Genomic DNA, 25,590 nt, shown 5'->3' with positions numbered 1-25,590 from the left:
TTTTGTTGTGTATTTCAAAAGCAAGTCATCCATGGGTTTCATAGAAATGGATGGATATACATGGATAGCTGTGAAATGCCATTTTTTTCTGTTTACAGTCAGTTTACAGTCAGTTTGTACCACTTTACACCTTTCCTACAATACCCAGTATTCATTGCTCTATTTTGAAATCAGTCACCTCTATCACACAAGTACACTCAGTTATCAGCCCAACTCAGTGTAAGAGCTGTGGCTCTGCAAAGCTAATGACTTAGCATGCTAATATTTTTTTCTAGATTGATTTGATTTATTGACTGGGACAGTGTGCAGTTTTAAACATTAAAGATGCACTGCATCGGAGTTAGCTCGAAGCTAATTTGCATCCGTAGTCCCCCACAAACAAACAAACAAAAAAACACACAGAACACACCATACAAAATACAAAGCTACACACAACAGCACATCATATACACCCACAATGTCAATCAAAAATTAATAATGCAAACTAGACTCGGATAATATAAGCTAGATTCAGATGTGTGGACTGGGGCAAACTTTAAAACATGCAAACAAAATATTGCATGTAGCCTATGTTTAACAAGAACTTAAGAATAACTAGCCTATTTCTGTAGCATTAGGCAGGGTCATTTGAAATGTAGCCAGCGGAATTGGGCTGATAACATGTCAGCGCACTCGTTTGTATTCTAGCACTGAACCAGCCACAGCTGACCTGCTCATGGACTTGCCTCAGTCTGTCGAGCTAGTGATGTTTAGGGCTCATGGGAAATGGGGTTTGTCAAATGCAGTCAAAATAGAAATATTAAAAAAACAACTCCTACTTGCTGTATGGTCCAGAGCGGGATTTTTAGTCATTTGTGTTACAATTGTCAATATGAATTTTGAATGAGGTTTCTGGAAGTTCCAGGTTCTCTTCGGCTCTCCATAGTCACCAAAAAAACAAATACATTGGGTTAGAGAAATGTAGTTATTACTCTACTGCTCTCCTATTTCTGTGAGTGTTAAATTTACTGTGTCCAGGGATGGTGCTTGGAGGCCTCAGGCAACATTCTCCCCTCAGTGTGCCCAGTAGCTACAGCTCTGCTCTTTGAGTGAACACTCAGGCGTTAAAGCCCAGGCCCCTGCCTTCCCTCTGACTATCTTTCTCTCACAGCCTCTGCAAAAAGTGACTTCACTGGCCTCAGGCTTTCACTCGGTGGATATTTACTGTCAAAGGATGTCTCTCCATACACACACACGCACACACACACACACACACATACTCATCGGCTTCCTCACTTGTCTGAGGTGTTTTAGGTTCCCTGTCAGCTCACTAACACTGTGACTGACGTTGACTATAGAGGGCTTGTCTGAGGGGAAGTTGAGAAGGAGGTCAGCAGTGCAAAAACAAATATTGAATTTATTTTATATGTATGATGTCGCAAAAGGCAGCGGCGGACATATCACAGCCTCATAATAATGACATTTTGAAAATCTCTGTTTACCACATGAATGAAAATGAGATGTTGATGCTGCTTTTTCTGTAGCTGCTCCTGTTTGGTGCTCATGATGTTTATTCTGTGAGCGGTGTTTAATTGGAATTCAGATGACTTGGCAGTAGACACTGTCAGCTGTTTTCAGAGGACGTGAGATAGTTATAAAATGTCATTTCCTTCTGATATATCCCTCTAAAGCCTACTCAATGTCACATCAACACTGTATCCTTTTAGTGATAAAGACCCTATTGCATTTCCTCTTTTCCCCAGGTATATATGGGCCAGACGAGGGCTGGGCGTCAGCTTACCCAGAATGCAGAGAGAGAAACCAGTCACCAATCAACATTGTGGACCAGGATGCCAAAGTATCCACAGAGTATCAGGAACTGACGCTGGAGGGCTTTGATACTGAATCCTCTAATAAGACATCTATGAAGAACACCGGCAAAACAGGTACAGTAAAGACAACACAGGCTTGTACTGCAGATTGAATTTTGCTGGTTAATAACTTCCTGATATATGTGGGATAATTCATGATGATACTCTCATGCTGACTGAAAGGTTTGAAATGTTTCAGCTAACTGTATAAAGTATTTGGACATTTTAAGGAAGACTGAGAATGAAATAGGTGCTAATGTGATTTGTTAAGCATTTGAAACACCTCCCAGTATTTCCAGTGTTTCACATTCTGTCTATATTCTGCCCCACTAATCTAAAATATTCTGTGGATGTTAATTGTTCTCAGATAATAAATTTAATAATAATAACAAAACATTTTATAGATTGCTTTTCAAGATACTCAAAGACACTTGACACAAATGTTACAACCTCCAGAAAGGCTCTTTACAAACATAACTTAACTTTTTTTTTTTTTTTTTAAGTAATAAATGTGGCCACCCCCACAATGGATCATGAGATCTGGGTGCTTGCCCCTAACCTAAACAAACATTAAAACTAAACCTAACAGAAATAGTGAAAACAGGACTGCCAGACTCATCAAAAAATAAAGAACCAACAAAAGAAAAGATCTAACTCAAGGTGGTAACATGTACAGTCTGCTGCTGCTGAGGCTGGAAGGAGAGAGAAAGAGCCAAGCTTCCTTTCCCCTTTACACTGGTTTTCCCCCCAATCAGTCTAGACCTGATACACCTGAGGGAAGAGCACAGAACATCATGAGACTCAGATAAGATGCACATCCAGCAGGGGGGGAGCATGTAACACAGATTTTAAAAAAATGATCCTTTGTCATTTTAATGATTTTCACCCTGACCTTTCATCTCAAGACCATGTTCAGGGCAAAATGCACTATCAACTATTTGACTAAACGTCTTTCTCACTGTTATGATATATATTATACTGTTATATAAAAAATGTTGATCATAAAAAAACTATTTGGCAAGCCCCTTCCACACATGCAGTCTATCCCAGAAATGTTCAGGAAGATTTCCTGCATAGGGTCATGTGTGAATGGGAGCAGGGATTGATATTCAGGGAAATGTACCACCTATTTGCCACCTCAAGACCCAGTAACATTTCAGGGAAAATGCCAGTATGGTGCTGTGAATGAAAGCAGTAGGGACAAGCACACTTTCACGTGGAGCGAGCGAACTAATCACAAGACTCAAGTACAAGTATTTGAATCTGCAACTTGTTTATGGTTGCCTTGCCAATGCTTTCACGGGTGGTTTGATGACTAACAAGCAATACAAATTCTTTTGTTTGGAAACAAGCTCATTTTTGTCAAAAATGGCTGGAAACTGGACAGATTCAGAAATAAGGGAGCTTCTCTCAGAAGCTCCTTGCACAGAGCAGTTGGCATCCGTAAGTGTTGCATGACTGCCATCTGCTGAACTGTCCCTTGCCCATTCTCTTCCTGCATTGCTATGGCATGTGTGAAAAGACACAAGACATAAATATTCCCGAATGTAGCTGCATGTGTTTAAGCCCAGCTTCTGGTTGGTGCCATCTTTTCTGTTTGGAGCCAAGACCTTCCAAATAAGGAGTGCAGGGTGTTGCCTTTCACGCTCTGAAAACACACCCCACTACCTCGGACCAAAGCTAACACTAGCTTAAATTTAGCTTTTAGCTAAATTGTAGGGCAGGTATCATAATCAAGTAACATTAAACTTTGTGAAATATTGTGATAATAGTCTGATTCAGTGCGAGTCCCAGAGCCAGGGAGAGCAGCAGGTGAGCCAACTGTCAATCACAGCTATCAATTGACGCCCACACCGCAGACATCAAAGCTACTATAAGTCTTCAAATCCTATTAATGGAGCAATAATTTCAAAAATGACCACCAGCACACTAATTAGAGGGCCTGAATTTAGCGATGACTCCTTGAAAAAAAATGATTGACTAAGTATTCCTAAAGGGAAGTTGAAGCTTTTTGAATGGGAGTCAGTTGGAGCATCTAGCAGCTGTCAATGGCGCTTTAAGGTACTTACACATGGCTTCAGCCTTAAGCTGTGGTAGTTGCCACTTTGAAGAACCACTCAAGCAGCTAAAAAGCTTTAAAGGGCACAATTCAGTTTATCATACAAAAAACATCATTCAAGTATGCACATGCTAATGTACGGAAGTTTTCATGTCCTAGACATTAAGAATTGTAAAATCCTCAGTATATTGTTGTATTGTATTTTCTCAAACACTTTGGTACTGTCGGATGTAAAGGTAAACAAATAAATGATTACCCAAACTGTCCAAATCCATCAGTTGCCCTGGAATTACAGAATATTAGTAACATCTGGTGCACTCAGTTTTTGTTTTACCTCTAAATAAAGTGCTTTAGGAAATGTGTTTGCAGTGTTGGCTTGTTATCAACTGGTCTGATCATCTGACGACTTGTGTTTCTGCCCCTTTGGACTTCATTATCACAATGTTGCCCAATAATATGAATTACTTTGGTGATATCATAACCAACAGAAATAATGGTCAAAACCACAAAAATAAGACCCATGGTGTAATAAAATGTAATCATCCTTTCAGATCTTGTATTAAACATCAAAATAGAATTCTGGGTCATGTTCCTTAAAGGAATCTTGCCAGTTGTGACAGAATGTTTGGAACCATATAATGTTATGACAGGCCATAGTGCAGAGAGAATGAAAAGCAGAAGTGTGACAGCTCTAATAATCCCAACTCATATTGGCAGATGTCTGCACATCAAACATCTGTTGCATCACTTCCCCGCACATGATTATAAAACAAGACAGGTGCAATATGTAGCAAGTCATTTATGATGAAGATTACACATCCCATTTTCATTCAGATATGCTGCAGCCGTATTAGTACAAGTGCCATGGCAGGTGTCACTGCCTGTAGTATTCAGCACCGGGCCATCTGCATGCGGGTCTCCTGGCATCTCCAGGACCCTCCTTGTCAGCCACAGATATTTTTCACAATTCCAGGTTGTCACTAAGATGGATGATCCTTTCCCCTCCGTCGAGAAATGGAGTTGAAAGGCTTTTGAGAGACAGAGGCCACAGGTGGTTGGAAGCACTGTTGACAACACTGGGAATGCTACCCAGAGCACAGCTGTGTGTTTAACACAGTAATGTTTTACATCCAGTTATTTGCTCAATCAAGGATTATGTGACGCGTATGTGATGAAAATTTTGAATATTTTGCTATTTCTTTTATAGGTTTACAGCAGCTTTCCTAGGCAGGTTTTGTTGTGTGAAAATAAAGCTTATCCTAATGCCTAAATAACAAGGGGGGGCTGCAACAAATATCGGATTACAAATTATATTTGATATATCTAACAAATATTTGGACATGGACAAGAGTTTGGACACATCTGAGAAAACACGACTGTGGATTGCTTGCAAACATTGCTAATAAAGTCAGGTGATCCCCAAAGATCATAATGACTATCAATATTTGCACCAAGTAAAAAATTGACCCGCTGGTTGTATTAAGCATCACCAAAGTCAGCAGGCTTGATCCTCTAGGGACCAAGAATTTATGTATATCTAATGGCAATCTATTCAACAGTGGTTGAAATATATAAGTCTGGACCAAAGTGGGGTACAGAACAACAGACAGATTGACCAACATTATCATCCAGAGAGCCACTACGCTAGTGTGGCTAAAAAGCTCATAATGTAAAATGACTGATTTGAATCAAATTTGCTGACTACATTCATACTGCGCAGTGAATAAACCCTTCTTGCAGTATTTTACATTGAGACAGAATGCTTCAGTGTTGAAGTTCAATGCCGTGGTGGAGGGTAACTAAGTATATTTACTGTACTTAAGTACAATTTTGAGGTACTTGTACTTTACTTTAGTATTTACATTTGATGCTACTTTATACTTCCACTCCACTACATTTCAGAGGGAAATATTGCACTTTCTACTCCACTACATTTATTTGACAGCTTTAGTTACTTTTCAGATGAAGATTTGACACAATGGATAATATAACAAGCTTTTAAAATACAACACATTGTTAAAGATGAAACCAGTGGTTTCCAATCTTTTTGTCTTTTGATGTCTTACAAAAAGCAGTGTGTAGTCAGGGTCACATTTCAGATGTCTGTGAGTTGTTAACAGCTCCCAAATAGTGATCTTTATCTCTAAACTTCTCACATGCTTTCATTTCAATAAATGATCAAATGATCTAATATTTCACCAAAAATCAAAGATTAGAGAAAAAGTCCAAAAACTGAGAACAGATTTGTGTATCAGAACTTTGTTTTTTCTTCTTTTTTCTCCCATTAATCATCTCATGACCCCTCAGATTTATCTGCTGACCCTTTGGAGGGGCCTGACCCCTAGGTGGGGAACCACTAAACTAGCTAACTGTATATAAAGTAGTTGAAACTAGCTCCACCCCCAGAAGCTACAACAGTAAGATGCTGCTCTAGCACTGATGCTTCAGTATTAATAATCTAATGATGTCATATATAATAATATATCAGTCAGAGGGACCAAACCACTACCACACACATTCACATATTTGTATATAGACTTTTATCAAGCAGCAACACATTTACTATGGTATAGTTGCAGGCTATAGTCAAGCAGTGCATTGGGACAGTATACCATGGGCTGCTTATAATAGAAAAAAATTGTAAAGATGTAATGAGTAATAAGTGTAATTTAAAGTAAGGGAACCAACCCTGACGCTAACATAGCATGAAATACAAATTCTTGTGCAGGTTTTGTGAGATGTGCAAGACAGTGGGTACATAAATTTGGATGTTGAAAGCTATAACAGTTGTAGGATAAAAGTAAGTCCACTCTAAATATGGGATGGAGGAGAACACTACCTAAGTGGTAAACTTATTTCAGGGGATTGTTTCTGATTTTGGTGTTCCAGTGGGGGTTTTTTTATAGCACTAGTTCTTTCTTATTACACTAGCATTTCCGCACAAGATCCTGCATAATGAAACAGGCCAATTGCCAGGACATTAGCTGAGCATATTTTTAGCCGCACTGCTGGAAAGGCTCTATATATAGCAAAATCATAATATGCTTTTGCTGTGTCCAATACTTTCTTTTCAATGTAAAATATTGCAGCTTTTAGGTGATTCTACAATTTTTGTTTTGCTGTGCTGGATATATGCATTTGTATGTGTGCATTCTAAGACACTGACTCTAGATGTGTGATCCTCACAGCAGGCTAAGTTTTTAACCTAGCAGAACCTCTCTCCATTTGTCAAGAATTTTTTTATACTTACATTCAAAATCTCTAACACACTGTAGGTCATTGTATTACTGCATTTGATCAAATATAAAATAAAAAATCCTGTTTGTGTTCACCAGTGTATTGCACAGGGAAAAACAGTGTGACTTCCTCAGATGAAATCTAAGCTGTCAGTCATCTCCACCTACTGCTGAGCTGCGTTACAGCACAAACCTGTAACAGTCACAAGCAGAGCAGCTCCTCACTAACTGCTGTCATGGCCTCTCTTTCACTTTCTCACTGTCTGTCAATGTAAAGTTTACATCTGCTGGCATGACAGAGCAGAAACCTCAGCTGCCAGAAGAATATAGTGTATTGATATGGCTTATGATGTATACATTAGGGATGTGCAGAGGGCCCAGTATTAGTATTTGTATCTGTGTTTGTTGAAGCAGCAAAATTATTTGTATTTGTATTTGTATTGGAATAAAAGTGGAAATAGGCTTAAAAATCCTGTAAATTACAATACGTGTTCATGAATAAACTACCTTACGAAGGAGGTCCCTACTCTGAGTCTCAAACTGGAGTCTCCCATATCATAGACAACTGCACTGACTGGAAGAACTTCAAAGGCTATTATTGCTTTGCACTTTTCATTTATTGCCTATTTTTTACAACCTAACTTTCTGGAAAGGAGAAAGGGAACAACAGGTTGCATGTGTCAGTAGCTCAGCTTTATCTCTGGGGAACACCCCCAACTCTGGGAGTGATGTCCAAACTAGGAAATTTGCATCATGTAGCAGGTGGATGTGACTCCTCTAGTTGAGACCTGCTGATAGACGTAACAGCAAAGCAAAGGAGAGAGTCTGAGATAGCGATGTAACCCACCTGTATGCTGGTATTTGATGTTTTATTTTTTCTTCCTGAAAACAAATAATTTTTAAAATATTTGTATGAAACAAATATACGTAAAAAAAAACAAAAAACAAAAAAAAAAACCACTATTTGTGCTTCTCCAAATAATGTATTAGTATTTGGGCACACCCCTAGTAAAAATGAACAGACGAGTAGCATATATTGACAAACAAAAATTTGAATGAAAGACATTAATCATTTAAATAATGTGTACAGTGGTAAATTCTAATACATTCAAGATTGGTTGATAAGATATGGGTGGGTATTACCCTTCTTGGCATTGACTGTCTGGTGAGATTCATAAAGTTTTTGACTTTTTCTTTGATCAGATAGTTCTTGATTTAAATTTTAAAAATGCCAGTTTTGCACTTTAAAAAAAAAATATTTATTTTATTTTATTTTTACTGTTGCTTGTCTTTAAAGCTTCTTTTGTGAAGTGCATAAGAATATATTGTGGAAAAACATGTGCAGCATTGAAAAAAAAGCCCAGTGGAAAATTTGGTTTGATGTAGGAGAAAGGTGGTCAACAAAAACAATAGAATTTATCTTCTGTGGACCATGAATATTGTCAGCAAATTTTCAAGGAAATCAATCTGTTGAAGACATCTTATTGTTATTTCATGCCATAACCAGCAACTATCTCATATCTCCACCCAAACTATCCAACACCTGTAGTGTTCATCTGTCATTTCGTCGACCATACTGTATATACCATCTTTCTTTCATGGCTGCCTCATGGATGTTCAGTTGATTAACATGGCAGCAGTAGAGCCACAGTTGTATTCCCATGGTGAGGCATAGACTGTCACTCTAGATGAGTTGATTTCCCAGCCACGATGGGCTAGTACCATCCTGGGGAAAATAGCCTATAATGCTTTCTGTTTATTAAGCCTTGCATATAACCATTTGCCATTTGTCGTTGCAGCCAGAGCGTTAATTATACAGTTATCCACTGAGGCAAATGTCAACTAACTTTCAAAACAGTTACACAGAGGAAACGGTGAGGGAAATTATAAATGTGGCTCCTGCGGCTGTTTATGAGTTCCTGGGATTCAAGTCATATGATGTCAGAGAGCTGATTTGCATTCAAGCTGAATGTGAGTGTGAGGAAAAGCAACAATAAAATCCATCAATGTGCAGAGTCAGATCGACAGACGTTTCTGTAATATGCCCTGATTTAACACAACACAAAACAAGGTTAACATGCTCATCTATTTTTCCAGTAAAGTTATTGTAGCTTTTACTGAACATGGTAACACTTATTCCATTACATGACTGACTGAATTCTGCTGACTTTTCATTCATGTTTTTTTCAAGCTAGTTTTGACTAAGCAGATGGATTTAAAGATCCCCTCCAGGCATGTTTTCAGATTTATAAAAAGATCCTGCTTTTAATACTAATTTGTGTCTGATATGTTTTTTCACCCAATACATTTATATATATATAATAATTACCTCATAGGAAAATCCAGAATCCATGAATATGCAGACAACAAAACTACAAAACTCTTAATTTCAAAACTGCAAGACACAAGACAAAAGTCCATTCTCAGAGTATGTACACAAAGCTGCTCATAAAGGTATACCTCTTAAACTCAGATTTAAGGGGAGAAACTTTATCCCCTCAGCAGATGAATGTGAAAGCAAGCTCATACATACTCTTTTTTTTACGCAGTTGTGATGTTACACTGGATGTTATTTCAGCATTACTGTCCAGCTTTGGCTGCTATCATTTAGCTGTACATATACCATATATGTAATGTAATGTCTGTTAGACCCACAAACGTAACAACATCCAACAAACGTAATAAACCACAAACGTAATACAAATCTGCAGCTTTTAATGCAATAATCCCACTATTGTAATAAGTTTCCCACATACATAATAGCAGTTGCCTTCCACAAACGTAATACTTAATTTCTCGGAAACGTAACTATTAAGTTTGAGGGAAGGTGAAAACCTTCAGCTTTCAAAATTGTAATAACTTCCCACAAATGTAATAAACAAAAACAAAACATTTCTAAAAACTTCTGATAATTAAAGGCTTTGTAGATTACTCTCAAATGTGTAACTTTCCATCCTGTCATGTTAAGTAGGTCTATTTGGTGTCTTTCCTGAACCTGTTTAGCTGTAATTGGCTTCAAAGGTGGCCTGTTTAGAAATTTTGCTCTCAGCAACTGGCACTGTCTGGATAAATCCAGTGCTTGTTGAACAGCTCTCACTCATCCCAGAATACTTCTCTCTCAGTCTGATGTTTACTTTTCTTGCATTACAACTTTTAGTGGCATCAAATCCCCTGTTAACAAGTTCCAGGATAGCAGACTTCTTTGCCATGACTCTCTGTCATCACTTAAGCAATACTGGTGCCTATTTGTCCATACTCTGACCAGAGCTGACTGTTGATTTTCCGTCCTGTCTGCAACAGGGACATCAAATTCCCTCTTGAGTACCTTCAGTATAACACTGTAGGTAACAAGTCAACAACTTGGTCAATCAAGTCAACAGTCTTTTACTTCTCATTTATGATTGCTGGGTTTAGGCTATAAACCACTACTGTTAGCGTTCACTGTTAGCCTATCACGTTTGTTAATTGGTCATATCTAATAAAATTATTTTCAATTCATTGTCAATATTTCATTTCAATATTAATTTTGTAAGAAATAGTGACTATAAGAAGAAGACTCATTCATCGACTAAACTAGACTTTAGAGCAATGACCTGAAAGGAACAGAATTTTTTTAATTTCTTTTTTTTTTGACTGATAGCTATAAAATGATGAACTATGGTCACTTCACTCATCAATACAAGTGCTACTAAGACAGCTACAATCACTAACACCTGTCCTATTGGCAAATGACACAGGTGAGCGACACTGTTTAGAGAATTACTGAAAAGACTCCTTCCCTGGATCTATGTCAGATATCCATAGCCTGAACATACTGATATAGACAATAATCAGCAGTTGTCAGTGTTATGAAACTGTACAAGCTGGTCAAAACTGGTCAGAACTGTAGTTTTACGCAACTATCAAATAATTCTTTCAAACAATAATAGGTGGATGAGAGTTTGCTTTTGTCTGGGAAATTTTCAGGTTAGTTACAGGTGAGTTCAGATTTTTTCCTGCATTCACTGACATTAATTTAAATCCACCTGATGTCAGTCATTATTTGTTTACAAACCTTTCATTTTCAGTCTTAAATGTTGAGAAATGTTTCATTTTCATTATTTTAAAGAATGACAGACTGGTCTTATATACATATTCAAGTGTTTGGGTTTTGATATGCAGATATATTTTATTCAAATGGTTCAAACATAGACTACTATTGTGTTTAAAGGGATACTCCACCCAAAACATGATTTGTTTTGTTTTGTTTTCATTTTAACTGTCTTTTGGATCCAATTAACTCATCCAGACAGTTTTTAGAATTGTTTATTCTTTCAAAAGATTGAAGATTCTATTCATTGTTGGCAAAAAGTGAGCATGTAGAAGTTAAACATATCTTTAAAAAAAGGATTTTAAAAAATGACTTTACTGGCTCCAAACAGGAATGAAAATGAGGTAGAATCACTGTCCCTTTAATGTGGATAAATAATCCAGCTGTTACTGACAATCAATACTTTACATTCTTTACTTGTGCATAGTTTAATTGTATGGCAGGTGAGTTTGTACTGAAACTTTTGTATAGGGTTAAGTGTGATTGGTTGTATATCTTTCATTGCTAGAGTGACATGATGCTGTTTTTGCCTCTTCTGAAATCTTTTTTCACAATTGGCTTTGTAATAAAACCTTAAATAAATCTGGAATTAATATGATGGGGTTTAATTGCAACAGCACTTGATCAGTCTAAACAGGCAAGAATCTAAAGGACAAGAACATGTGGCTGTTGAAGATATTTAGAGTTAGCAACTTGTATAAGCTGTAGATTTTGATTATATTAGTAGTTTATTACATTTGTGGGAAGTTATGACAATTTTGAAAGCTGAAGGTTTTCACCCTCCTACAAACATCACAAATTCCTTCAAACGTAATAGTTATTACGTTTGCAGGAAATTATGTATTACATTTGTGGTAGGCAACTGCTATTATGTTTATGGGAAACTTATTACGTTAGTGGGATTATTACATTAAAAGCTGCATGATTGATATTACATTTGTGGTTTATTACGTTTGTGGAATGTTATGTTTGTGGGTCTAACAAACATCATTAAAGGCAAAAATAAATAATGGCAGTAGCTTGTTTTGTTTTGATTTTGACATGTGATAAAGATGCTCTGATTAATGTCAATGTTAACTACTACATATACTACCTGTCACTTGCTGGACTCAAAAAATATTGGACAGTTCATGGATGTCCAAAATATAAAGGATTTGTCCTCTGAGGAGAATGATTGACAGTAAATTTCATGGCAATATGACCATTAAATTCAGGCATTTTGTATGTAAGTGGAAACTCTTTTGGGAAAAGGTCAGGGATCATCAGAATCATTAGTATTGATGGGTAACTGTCAGTAAGATAAGTATCTTGCTGTGGGCACTGTAGTAGGAAGATACAACATTGTTATTTGAAACAAAGAGATAATCACCAACACCATCGCATCAAGTGTTTTAGGTGGTTTCCAGCCTGCTCAGGGCCAGTGGAAATCTTTCCTGCCCTTTCCTTCACCCCACTGTTGTGATACTTTTTCACTGCAAGTCACCTGACAGCACAAATCTGCTCAGCACTGTGGACAGCATACGGGAGCTTGTCCCTGGTGGAGTGTGAGGCCAAAGAGAGCCAGAGTACGATGGTAGATAAACAGACCAACATAAGCAAGTCTTGCTTTGCTTAGCTGATTCCCACAACAACTCAACTGGCAATATTATAGAATAAGACTTCTCCTTGAACAAGACTTGGTTAGACACAGTAACAAATAGACCAGATCAAGCTAAAGGTAAAGAACAACATATGATTTCTCTGTATAGTCTTTTCTATAATGTTGTCAGACACTTGTAATAACAATCTACACTGACGGGGTGCTATTGCCCCATCAGATTACATTGCAGCCTGTTTTGTGGTGGAAGGCTGCAGAAGTCTCGCTCAATACTGGACCAGTTTCAAAAATTATTGTCCCCATTAGTCACTTAGACAAAAAGATGGGAAAATAGTGTCCAGGTTGAAAAATACCAAAGTTTCCCTTTGAAAAGTATTAGTTTCATTTTCAAAGACATGTGACACATTTGAGTAAAGCTTAAAGTGTAATGAAGCATATCCCAGTATCCCAAATATGGCTCAATATGCCTGTATGGTTGTGGTAGTAATAATTCTAATCACAGTGTGACCATTGAAAGGACAGGAAGGCTGAAGAACAAAGAGTATCCCTGAGTGCTTGCAAATTCCCTCAGCAGCCTTGGTGCTGTACCCATTTTTGTTTCCAATTTTCACTGACTGATTAAGGTCACAGAGAGTGAGTACATGTCCTGTCCACCTTCTAGTCGCTGCATCATGAGCGGGTGGCAACATGTCGCTGAGGTGCGAGACATTCGTTTGTCTTAGTGCGGGTAGCTCAATCAGGCGAGGCCGTCACACTGTGTGTTGTCATCCCCTGTGGGAGTGGACTGGCCAGCTGACCTTCAGGTAGAAGATCAGTAGCGCTGACACCCGGCACTCACAGCAAGCTGAGAGTGAGAGACAGAGACAGAAAGAGAAGACCTCATCAGCTCATTCAAGATGAAAAATTCCCCGACACGTTTGATGCAGAGCGTCCCCAGATCTTTAGTGACTGAAACCATGTCCCCAAGGAAACTGAGGCTGCTCAGAGAGAGAAAAAAAGATGATGATGACGGCCACCTGCAAAGTAAGAAACACAGCAGAGCATAATTTAAATGGATTTGGGGTGCCGCAGCATGTTGGGAGCCATGTAAAAATGCTAACACAAACAACAGCTGCGAAACAAAATGGCGTGCAGCTTCTGCTCTCCCCCAGCTACATAATGCATGGCTAACAAGACAAATGTCCCTGTTTTTTCCATGAATTATGCATGGATTCTGCACTGTTTCTAAACGACAGATGAGCGGTTTATCTGTGGAGGGATCACCTGGTGGAGATGCTGCTGAATGCTGTGATGGAGCTGGGAAAGCAGGCTGGATAACCCTCCTCTTCCTGCAGAGCAAACTTAATTCAGAAACTTAACTGTAGTTTTCTTGTCAGTTGGACTAACGTCTTGGCCTTGAATGTGGAATCAACAACATGCTATGGGAGGGAGAAGAAAGAGTTCACAGCCCTCTTAATTGTTTCTAAGCCATAAGCTAAAATGCATTATACCCATTCTGAGGAGCCTGCATACCAAAATGCTTCAGTTATGCAGACTGTTCAATGCCGGCATACAATACATGCATTACATCGACTTCACAACCCTCAAGTACTTAACCATCAATTTACTAGTGTGTACAGTACCACTGTCTGTACAGAAGAATATCTGTAGCTGCTTCAAAGGGAAAATAAAAATATCAAAAGGCATGATGTGGTTATAGAGAGATTGATCCTGTCTGGAAGAAAAAGAAGGAAAACATTTTGAAAACTTCGAAATGCAGAAATAAGTCAAAGGTTGGCAGTCCATGGTCAGAAACCAAGCAACATATACTGTCATTATGTATATTCTGAAGATATGTTATATAGTAGCTTGGTATGAAAAGAAAACCTCAGAGAATGGCAAAGGATACAGATGCCTGCTGCACACAGGAGCAACTGCAGAAGCCAACAATATGGCGTTTAATTAGTTTCTGCTCTTCGAGTGCACAGAACAGTATCTACCAGCAGAACAGCATCCTTATGAGAGAGTATTTCTGCTCCACATGCACAAATGCGGCCCCACGAGCTCACAACTACTCAACACTCACTCACTGGTCAAATTGACTTTTGAGACTTTGGAGGCAGTGATGGAATAAACTGTTCGCTCCTTTGATTGGTCACTTTGAATACTAAACAATTGTATTTGGCTTTTTGGCTGTTTTTTTTTTTAACCACTTGCACTTATGAAAAAAGAGTTAGACATCGTAGCAAAAGCCTTAACATTGTTAAAACCCACTGTCAAGTTTGTGAAACCTTTATTTTGCTCATGAAAACAGAAAAAAACACTATACTTTGACTTGTCAAATCTGGACTAGATTACCAAGGAGACTCCAGACAGTCAATAAAACGAAAGTCAACTTGATGAGCGAGCGATTGTTGAGCAGTTGTGAGGGCGTAGGGAGGGTCGACCTTGCGCTCGTCACAGCCTCGTGATTGCCAGAATGCAGTTGTGCATGCAGAGCCTAGTTTTTATGTGTGTGGGTTTTGAAACTAATGAAATGCCATACAACAAAGACAGTTTGCACCATAAGAGTCAAAAAGATGTCATTTATGAATATGAGTTGCACAGTGGTTAAAAAATAGGTACACACCTGAAACTTAAGATCTCTGAATAGAGACACCCAGGAATCATCATGCTTTGCCCCCAAATGAATAAAATGAAAACTGAAAACACCCCGACCATAAAAATCTGACATCATCTGATGAAACTGCTTTAAAAATATTGGTGTAAAAGACAGCATACAATTCATCATTTACTAAGTACAAATCAGCTTAGAATGATTTTGGTTCAACACAGGATTCATCACCCAAAATCCTCATAAATCAAACCTGACAGGTTTGTCAATTAATAGGAATATTTATAAACCTGAGAGAAACAATAATGTCAAGTGCAGGTAAACAAACTTTACAGACTGAATAACTTTATTAATAAACTGTTACATTTTATTAAATTTAACTAAAACTTCTAGAAGTACTGATGTGATGCTCTGGTAATATTCCAATTAAAATTATATAAAGCATAAAAAACAAACACAATGTTATTGTGTACAGTATATTAGGGCATGATCTTATACTGACATTCCAGAATTGAATTATCTTTTTTTAATCATTTATAATTCTCTCCCATTGTAAACAGATCCAGCACATGCTGCACTTGCATTCATTTTATCAGTTTGACATCCTGTGATACTGGATCAGACTTTGTTTTATTGTGGTAAAATAAAAATAATGTAAAGAATCTGTAATTTAGTCTTGGTGCTCATCACCAGTGAAGCTGGGCTGCACGAGGGTGAAGGTGGACGGAGTCGCTCGGAGACTCTTTTATATGTGTATGTACAGTTTGTATGAAGTTTTGAACTTGCCTTCAGAGAGGAGCTGAATCAACCAATCAACTTGCTTGAAGCACAGGTCCCCAAGAAATACTAGGTCCTATGATTACCCATAACACCCTGCTCCGTGAAAGGTTCACACAGATGTTTATGTACAGTATATCTTCAGAGAAGTACAATTCCAGCTTGAGAAGATGGATAGTGACATATGTGTAATTGTTACATGCAGTATATGCTGTACAGTGAAGTACTTACTGCCCTGGACCATTTTCTCATCTATTTTAGAATTGTTTTAAGGTTGTTTGTGTTTATTTATCCTATTTTATTTGGAAGTGCTCAAATCCTTCTAATCCAAATGTGCAAACTACACAAACATTTAATTCAGAGGTCATCTGACTCAGAATGTGACAGCACGCCTGCCACTGTGTTCAGGCGCACTGTATGGTTTGTCTTCTTTAATGGCAGCCTGTTTAATTTTAATGAGACACAACCAACCCTTCCAATTCTGTGTAGGAGTGGGTAAAATACACTGTACATTCTCCTGCAGCACCAGTCTCACAGCAGAGTTCTGCAGGGCAGGTTTTTGTGGGAGTTTTTTGTGTGAATCTCTCTATTTGTGTCTTTTGGGAGACAGTCTAAACACGGACAATGACTGTACAACACAACAAGTTCATGGGACAAAAAACTGAAATAAAGTTTCCACATTGTTTGGATTAAACAACAGCAATTTTTTGGTACACTATGGAACAGAAAAAGTACATCCTATATGAAGAATTTATATACAAAAAAAACATAAATGAACAAGCAAACTCCTCCATCAGTCTGTATTAGAGGTGGACAGCAATGGCTGATATATTTAATTTAATACACAGTTCATATCTACACATCAGTATTCTAGTTCTGTTGGGACTTAGCTGCAACTCAACTCATTATTGAAAAAAAACCTGCATATTTATATTCACAAAAACTGAAAGGTATTTCATATACTGTGCAACATGTTTCTCTCTAACACTGCTCACACTATACTCATTTATTCCTTGATTCACAATGTTAAACTAATGACATGTATTTGAAATAGATGTTATTTTTCAAATTATTTAACTATGTATAAAAATAGATAAAGTTATAACAAACCCAACTCTGACTGAATTAAAAGCACAGCTGTGTAGTATATAAGTATAAGGCGAGTATAATGTATTTGATGGCCAAAGCTCTGCATGTACAGGTACACCCACATTGTAATGTGAGTTATTTTTAAAGAGGTCTGGTTGAGGTATGAAAGAAAACCTGAGAGTTACTATTTTACCTGTGTATTGTCAAATGCTATTTTGTGAGTATGTAAAGTGGGCCTCCTAATGTGTTATGTGATTCAATCTTGATAAAATGTCAAACTAGCCCTTCTTCTCATTTCTCAGTTTGTACATCCTCAATTCTTCTCCTTGCATCTTAGTCCCTCCCACCTGAGATGCGAGCAGAGGAGGCGAGGAAGAGACACGAGGAGGGAGAGGAGTCCAGGCAACAGGCGTTTAACAAAATGAGACATCCTTGCTTCGGAGCCATTATTTTAAAGCAATGTCAATTAAATATGACGTGTGGCAGAGCTGCATCATCTGTCCATTGTTTTGTTTTAGCCTACAGCTGTATTTTATGATGAGCATAACAGCGTTCATGACAACTTATATATTTATTTTTAATTCAAATCACAACATGGCATAATGTGACAAGAATGTACGGATGTCATACAGTGTTATTTTTTATTTAACACACGCACATATACATGAAGAAATATATGTCATGTCTCTTTTATATGTCACAGGTGCCAAAAATACTTTGGCAAAGGATAAACCTGTGCATCCTCGCTCATAGCCCCTCTGGCAAACCACCTTTCACCTCACTCCTCTCTCCTCCAGTTGCATTTTAGGAATTGAGACATCCTTACACATGGCGCGCTGAGATCATTTCCGGGTCACAGGCAGGAGGACGGAGGAGAGAGGAGATGAGGAGGCACAAAATAGAGAAATGAGAAGAGCCCCAGGTCTTTCTCTCTATTCGAGTGCTGCCTCTATAAATGGGACAGAACTGTCTGAAGTATGGAAAGGAGGAGGTTACATTGGTCAACGGAACACAAAAATCCTTTCAGAGGCATTTGTGAAAGTGAAAATAAGGCCCTGTCTTAATTCTCACTATACTTCAGACAGAAGTGATGGAATAACAAAGGACCCTGGAAGGGCAATTTGCACTGGATGAAGAGAACAATTTTGCTTTGCAAATTAGCCCCTCGTTTGAGAACCTGCCTTACAGGCTGATGGAAAATGACAGAAATGTTCTTGTGTGAGCATGTCTTCTACCTTTAGCCTGTCTTTAGAATACATCCTTTTGTCTGTCTGTGTTTCTTCACAGGTTAAAGAGGTTTCTGTTTATGTATCTTAACACACATGCTTTGATTGTGTTTTTGCACTATCATTGAAATCTGCTTTCACATCAGCAACAGATACCAATTGTCATCTGTGTTTTTGAGAGGAATGATTACAGTGTCTGTTGAAAAGATGTAATTATACAACACGTAGTTCCAACCAAGTAATCTGAACTACAGAACTACAGACTGTGACGTCGTGCTAACAACAACAGTCATTTCTGGTTAGACAACTGGTGGTTGATTTGAATTGGTTTGAAACTTGGCAAACTTGTTTTTTTTCCGGACTGGAGCGGAGTTTTGAGTTGTCTTTTTTTATGTTTGTGAAACTGGATTGAACTAAACTGATTAGGGGTTGTGGGGAAAACAAAGCAGACCCTTTGCCAAGTGGATTGAACTCTGAGACTGTAGGACGAGTTACACATGCACACAGTCACACACACACACAAAACCCGAACCCTTCTTCACTCTTCATCGTTACCTGGCACCCCCATACACAGCAAAACTTAGCCATTTGCTTCCACTCCAGTATCCTCCATCAGCTGTGCTGGTGCTACGGCACTGCTAGCTTAAAAATGTGAAATGTGCAAAAAGTTTGCGGACAAAGTGGCTAAATCTGTCCAAGGAAAAATTATTTTTTTCAGCGGATATCTTAGTGACAACAAGATTGAGCTAGCAAAGCAGTTTTGTGTTTATATGTGAGGTATTTATTCAGTTTGGGAAATGCCGCCATCTCCAGAAAACATTAGCTGGAGTTGGCTGGCTGAGTCAGCAGGGACTAGAAATCGTCTCTGTCGCTAGGTCATTACTAAGGGTCGACCTACTTGCTGGAGCAGTTAACTAGGTTTTATTACGTAGGATTCTACTGACATGAGTGATTGTTTTCCAGGTATCAATGATGCTTACGGAACTGACCGCATCACTGTCGTGCCAACAATGATGGTAAAGCACACCCTCTCGTGTAATATTACTTAATTGATGTATGACCACTCATTCTTTCTTTCTCTGTCTCTGTTTTTCCCTGTTCTGTGTCTTTCTTCCAGTGGCCATTATGTTGAAGGATGATTATTTTGTTCGGGGAGCAGGCTTACCAGGGAGGTTTAAGGCAGAGAAAGTAGAGTTTCATTGGGGTCCAAGCAACGGATCTGAGGGCTCTGAACACAGCATCAACGGCTGGCGTTACCCTGTGGAGGTAAGCACAATCTGCCAAGCATTGCCATACCATATCTGAGGGAAACATATTTGAGGGAAAGTGATTCAATTTCTCTGTTTTACATCTTTCTGAGACAATTCATAACACTCACTATGTCCCTAGATCCTGCAGCATTCTGACTTTACCTCAAGTTGGTCATAGGTTTGCTAAATGTACACCAACTGACATGCTCATTAGAGCCTGAGCACCTAGCAATGCAACGGTCCTATTGTATCTGAAGGAATTATTATTAGGGCCCAACCACTGAATGGTGCAAAGACCCTTTTGTAACGGAAGGAATTTTTATTATTGGGGCTAAACATGCTCAAAAACTTATGAAAGTTTGCACATGTGTCAGAAGTGGTAAAAAATGTAATATTTATAGGTCTTGGGCATGGGTGTGGGAAAATGGCTTGAGGGTGCCCCCTAGAAAATTTCAAATTAAAAGAGCCCACCTTTAAATTTGATGCAGATGAACAAACTTTGGTAGGCACATGTATCATGTTCAGATACACAAAAAAGCCTCTTGGAGCCATATTCTAAGTCATACAGGAAGTCAGCCATTTTGAATTTAGTTTGCAATTTTTCGCAGATTTTGCCATTTGCAGGCTTTAGATTTTAACAAACTCCTCCTAGAGATTTAACGTGACCGACTTCAAATTTGGTCAGTGTCATCTAAAAACCTTTGTGAAGTTATCAAAATCTTGAGTTTTCAGGCACACACATCACAAGAGATTCAGTTCTTGGAGAAACAAGAAATTAAGTATTTTAAGAGAGATGTTTGGGGGTTTTACTCTTCACTTAATTCAGTTAGTCTTGTTGGAGCCACCATATAGAGGCCATTAGAGGAACTGAATCTTAAAACACTTTCACAGTGGTTTCAAACTTCAGTAGTGGTGTTTATGACTTAGATGTATGTAGTGATAAATAATAATGTGTTATCAGTCGGTAATGGAGAGCAACAAAACTGACATTTATTTATTTGGAAAGTATTCTTTTTTGTATGTGTGAACAGGTTTATCTGTATCTGCATAGCTAAATATATAAAAGTAGTAGCACATTTGACAAGATTGCATGTACATGCAAATAGTTGCACATTACCAAAATAGAAGAGCTGTCAGCATGTGATGTTGAACTATAGGTTTAATAACTTATCTTAGAAATGTAAAATCACGGAGAATTTGAGAACTGGATTTTTTTACCAAGCAATACAACATATTAAACAAGACAAAATGTATCATGTCCCTTTAATGGACGGTAGCTTAGACTATCACTATCTTTACTTAAATGATACCGGATCATGTTTATTGTTGAAAGTTAATTGTGACTGCTCAAAATTCAGACTCAATTCATTTGAATTATACTTAAAATCAACTCTGGATATCTGATCTACTTTAGAATAGTCCCATGGTTTTATTATTAGCATTGACTAATCTATCTGTTACTCTTCTAAAGATACTTGCACTCACAATAGTACGTAATGCTAGTCTCATACTACACATATATGTCTCTAGAAATGTCCTGTAAAATGATTCCTTTAAAATAGTGGGTATGTTCACTTTAGTTTTTATTGCATGCTTAATAAACAGTGTAATTACAGTATGTTGGTGGAGAACACTACAGATAATGCACTATTAATGTGAATGTTCTGTGGATACGTTAAACAAAGACATCACACAGGTGGCGTTACACTCAAATAGACTTGAATCTAAAGACATGGTCGAACCTCTCAATCTAGATTTTTGGCACTGAGAGACACTTTCAGCATCCAGCTCCAATATCTACTAACTAACCTGAACAATCTAAGTGTGTTAGTATGTGTGTGTGTATGGGTATGTCTGAGAGTGTGTGTATTCTCATGTTGTGTATGTGCATCTGTCAGTCTCTTGAACGCTGAAATGTCAGCCATCTCTCTGTTTGTACCTCTCTTAGAGCACTGCCTCTTTGCTGTGGCCAGCCAAACAGATGAATATGTATTGTTTGACATTTAGTAGATCAGCACGCTGACAGTTCAGCTTGATATTGTAATATTCTCCGTCCACTCCAAACTCTTATTTTTCTTCCAAACCTTTCTACAAAGTTGCATAAAGGTGCCTTTATAGCACAAACAAAACACAACAAACACACAAAACCTTCCATATGATCGCATGACGAAGCTTTCTGGGGCTGCTATTTTTAAATTGCTATATTTATAATATGCCATCATAGTTGATTTAGCAGGGAGACGTTAGCGAGTAAAAACTTTCCATGTAGCACTTTTATGAAGTTCCGGTGGAAATCAAGCCTGTTTTCTTGTATTGATTGAGCCGCTCAGTCAACTATACTATTTCTCCAGAGACACACACACACACACACACCTCTGCCGTGTGCCAGATTCAATATTGGCAGTATGGCTCAGCTGAGATGAGTCCTTTAAGGCCACAGCTGATACTGACATTTCTGCAGTGAAGCTCCCGAAAGATGTGATTTTGTGCTGATTTGATCATTTCAAAATACCGAACATGGTTACTATGTACCGGAGCCTGGAGTGTGCAAATTACAAACCTTCACATGGTTTCATTATTAAAAAAGCCATTTTCTTTCTTTTGTATTACATTTCAAACTTAAATTCTATATTGATAATGGAACTGAAGACAAATCAAGGGAATATAATTATTAATGGTGAAACATAATTATCTTTTTATTTTATTTTCCTTTGAGATTGATAGTAATAGTAGTAGAATCACATTACAGCTTATAACAGCTTTTCAAATGATAACAATTTATTAATTTATTACAACTGAACACCGTAAAAGTCTATAATTGATACATTAGCAAACTCCAGGTGTTCTGGAAAACCAGGAATGCTTTTTTTTCTTTATTTCTTTCACAATTTTTACATTCTTGAGAAACCAGTACTCTATTGTGCTCCATTGCTCTGCAGTCTGTACATCTGTATATGCACTTACAGAGGAACATCACATGGTACAGCACATATATGATTACATGAAGGATAAAATGTAAAGAAAATAATTAAATGTGTAGGTATATACAGTATACATCTGTGGTCAGAGAGGAAGCATCAGAATACCTGACAGCGAGTGACTGGAGTATCAGACTGTAGAGCTCTCTCAGCATGGCCTCTGATGCTGCTTCATACAGCCACAGCACCAGCAGTTAGATAGGAGTATGATTTGGTTGCTGTCTTTAACTTTACTGCCTGCCTGCTACATTGCACAATGTTATCTCTGCAGGGAGAGAATGGAAAACTAATATATGGACAAACATGTATGCTTACACACACACACGCAGGCACAGTTAGCACAGTCAACATGGATGTCCATCTCAAACACGTATAATGACAACAGAACAGCAACAGTCTGTGATATATTCTGAGTAACCAGAACAGTATTTCTGTATTTCTCTAATGTGATTCTTTAATGCTTTGAAATCCCATTCCCCTCCATTGTATTTGGTGCAGAACATATTTCTGCAATCTGCAAATAAAATCAAAACCATCTGCATTGTGAGATAGCACCAGGGATGAGTGGAAAAAATATGTATTTAGATTTAGATGAAGTGATCTTTTAAGGAGAAAGTCAAGAGTTGAAGAGGTTAATGTGCACACTGAGGTCATTGATTCTCTCAAGAAACATTTACATGGAACAAAGATTCAGTATTCACTCTCAATTCATCTGCCAATTTCCTTTAATTAATAATTGAGTTTATAAAAAATGTTAACGTATTCAACAGTCCACAGAAAAAACAATTATCAACTAACAAATTCAATTAACTGTGATATGGAGAAGAGGAACCAGCAAGTGTTTTTACTTGATTGATAAATGACCTGTTGTTGGTTGTGCTTCAGTCACTCTTTACAGGCATAACTGGATGACTGGCATGCAGTGTATTTTATGTATTGAAGTGTATTGTTGTGTATTTTATTTTTAGGCTTCAAGTTAAATTATTTACCTACTGATAGTCCATGTTTTCAGTTTGAGTTAGTTGAGTTTATTAGAGATTATGAGAATGAGGACATTAGGAGGACTCTTATTTTAATATTCAAAGGTCACTTATTTAAATGTCTAGCACCACAGAACCTAAAGGAACATGTACCATAGTCTGGTGGGCATTAGTTCTCCTAACCCTAGCAGTGCTGTGACTGCACAGATCTCCTATATTACCTAAGTGCTTTAAACGCATAATATGTCATGTCAGCCGCTAGGGGTCTCTCAATCAAAACAATAACAAAAGACAGAGTGTGATGATGGTGTGAAGTAGCAAGAGATCATGGGAGTTGTTGTCTTCGTTGTTAAATAACCAGCCTCACCAGGATAGGACTACTCCAGTGTTAATCATCCGAGATGTTTTTACCAGGAACCGAATTACCCGCAGAGGTCTCCTCCTCTCCAGAACAAACGGACCTGGTGATTACAGGTAAAAACACTGAACAAAGCTGTTTCACCTAAAAAATCAGTGTTTCTCCCCCGATGTGCGGCGACCACCGGACGTCCGGTACGGGCTGTTAGCCGAGCTGTTGCTGACACTTGTTCAGTTTATTTCTCTTTTAAGTTTAGATCCAGACGTTCGGCCGGTTTCTCCTGGGAGCCGAATTATCCACAGAAGTCTCCTCCTCTCCAAAAACAAACGAACACGCAGATTAAAATCGTTAAAATACTAATTACAGCTGTATTACCTAAAAAGTCAGTGTTTCTCTGACGATGCACGATGACCACCGGACGTCTGGTACGGGCTGTTAGCTGAGCCGCTGCTAACATTTGTTTGGTTTATTTCTCTTATAACTTTAGATCCAGACGTTCGGTCGGTTTCTCCTGGGAGCCGATTTATCCGCAGAGGTCTCCTCCTCTCCAAAAACAAACGTGCACGCAGATTAAAATCGTTAAAAATACTAATTAAAGCTGTTTCACATAAAAAATCAATATTTTCTTGATGATGTTTGGTGACCACTGGACTTCCTGGAGGGGCTGTTAGCCGAGCTGCTGCTAACGTTTGCCCAGTTTATTTCTCTGATAACTTAAGATCCAGACGTCCAATGACTAAAATCCTTCTTCCGGCTAAAAGATATAGTTAAAAGTGACCTAAAATTATCATGAAAATGTGGCTTAAAACTGAATAAAAGTCAATTTATAACAGTTTCTGTGGAACAACCACAACACCGATGTATTACCTTGTATGTGTGTAAGTTACTCTTTGGTAGACGCCATTGTTGTGGACAAACACAGCGCCGCCGTATGCATCTTGTGCGTGTTTACTCTTTGGTTGAGGAGGTATGACGCCATCGACAGGCGACCAAATGAAACGGTCCATTACCTTGATTAAATTACAGATTTCTCTGGGTTTGAAAATTGTTGGAAACATTTGGGATAATGTAAGTACACAAAATATATAACATAGGTCTAGTTGTTTTTAGACATTTTAATGTGGAATAATTACATATTATACCTTTTAAATAAAATATAAGAAAAATCCTAATCATGTTGTTTAATTCCCATGTACTGTATATCTCAAAACATGATGTGTACACAGAGTGAAATACGTCAGCCATGTTTTTATAGCTGCCCCATTCCATCAAATTGAAATACTTCATATGTCTTGTGCATGACATTATACACATTTCCACAAATTCATGTTGACAGAACTTTATTTTAAATTCTAGTGAAGATTCCAAGGTTTCCACATTTATCAAATCTGTATTTTACATGCATGCATTGGTCCAGCAAGGTTGAGGACGTCAGTCATTGTTAATCATTGTTGGGTAGTGGTACTGCAGTTTACAATTGCAAAAAATGATTAAAAACTGAAGCCCA

General features: G+C 38.0%; 1 protein-coding gene across 1 annotated transcript in view; it reads left to right on the top strand.

Annotated features, from left to right (window-relative positions):
- The window catches only part of LOC122981010 (receptor-type tyrosine-protein phosphatase gamma-like), a 489,168-nt gene that overhangs the window by 291,278 nt on the left and 172,300 nt on the right, over nucleotides 1-25,590 (top strand). The window contains exons 3-4 of the mRNA XM_044349485.1: nucleotides 1,743-1,925; nucleotides 19,635-19,783. Of these exons, the coding sequence (XP_044205420.1) occupies nucleotides 1,743-1,925; nucleotides 19,635-19,783 (332 nt within the window). The remainder of the gene's footprint in view (nucleotides 1-1,742; nucleotides 1,926-19,634; nucleotides 19,784-25,590) is intronic.

This window comes from Thunnus albacares, chromosome 4 (genome assembly GCF_914725855.1).
Source record: "Thunnus albacares chromosome 4, fThuAlb1.1, whole genome shotgun sequence".
Classification (NCBI taxonomy): Eukaryota; Metazoa; Chordata; class Actinopteri; order Scombriformes; family Scombridae; genus Thunnus; species Thunnus albacares.
The sequence above is the reverse complement of the archived record's forward strand: the minus strand, read 5'-3'. Positions and strand labels throughout refer to the sequence as shown.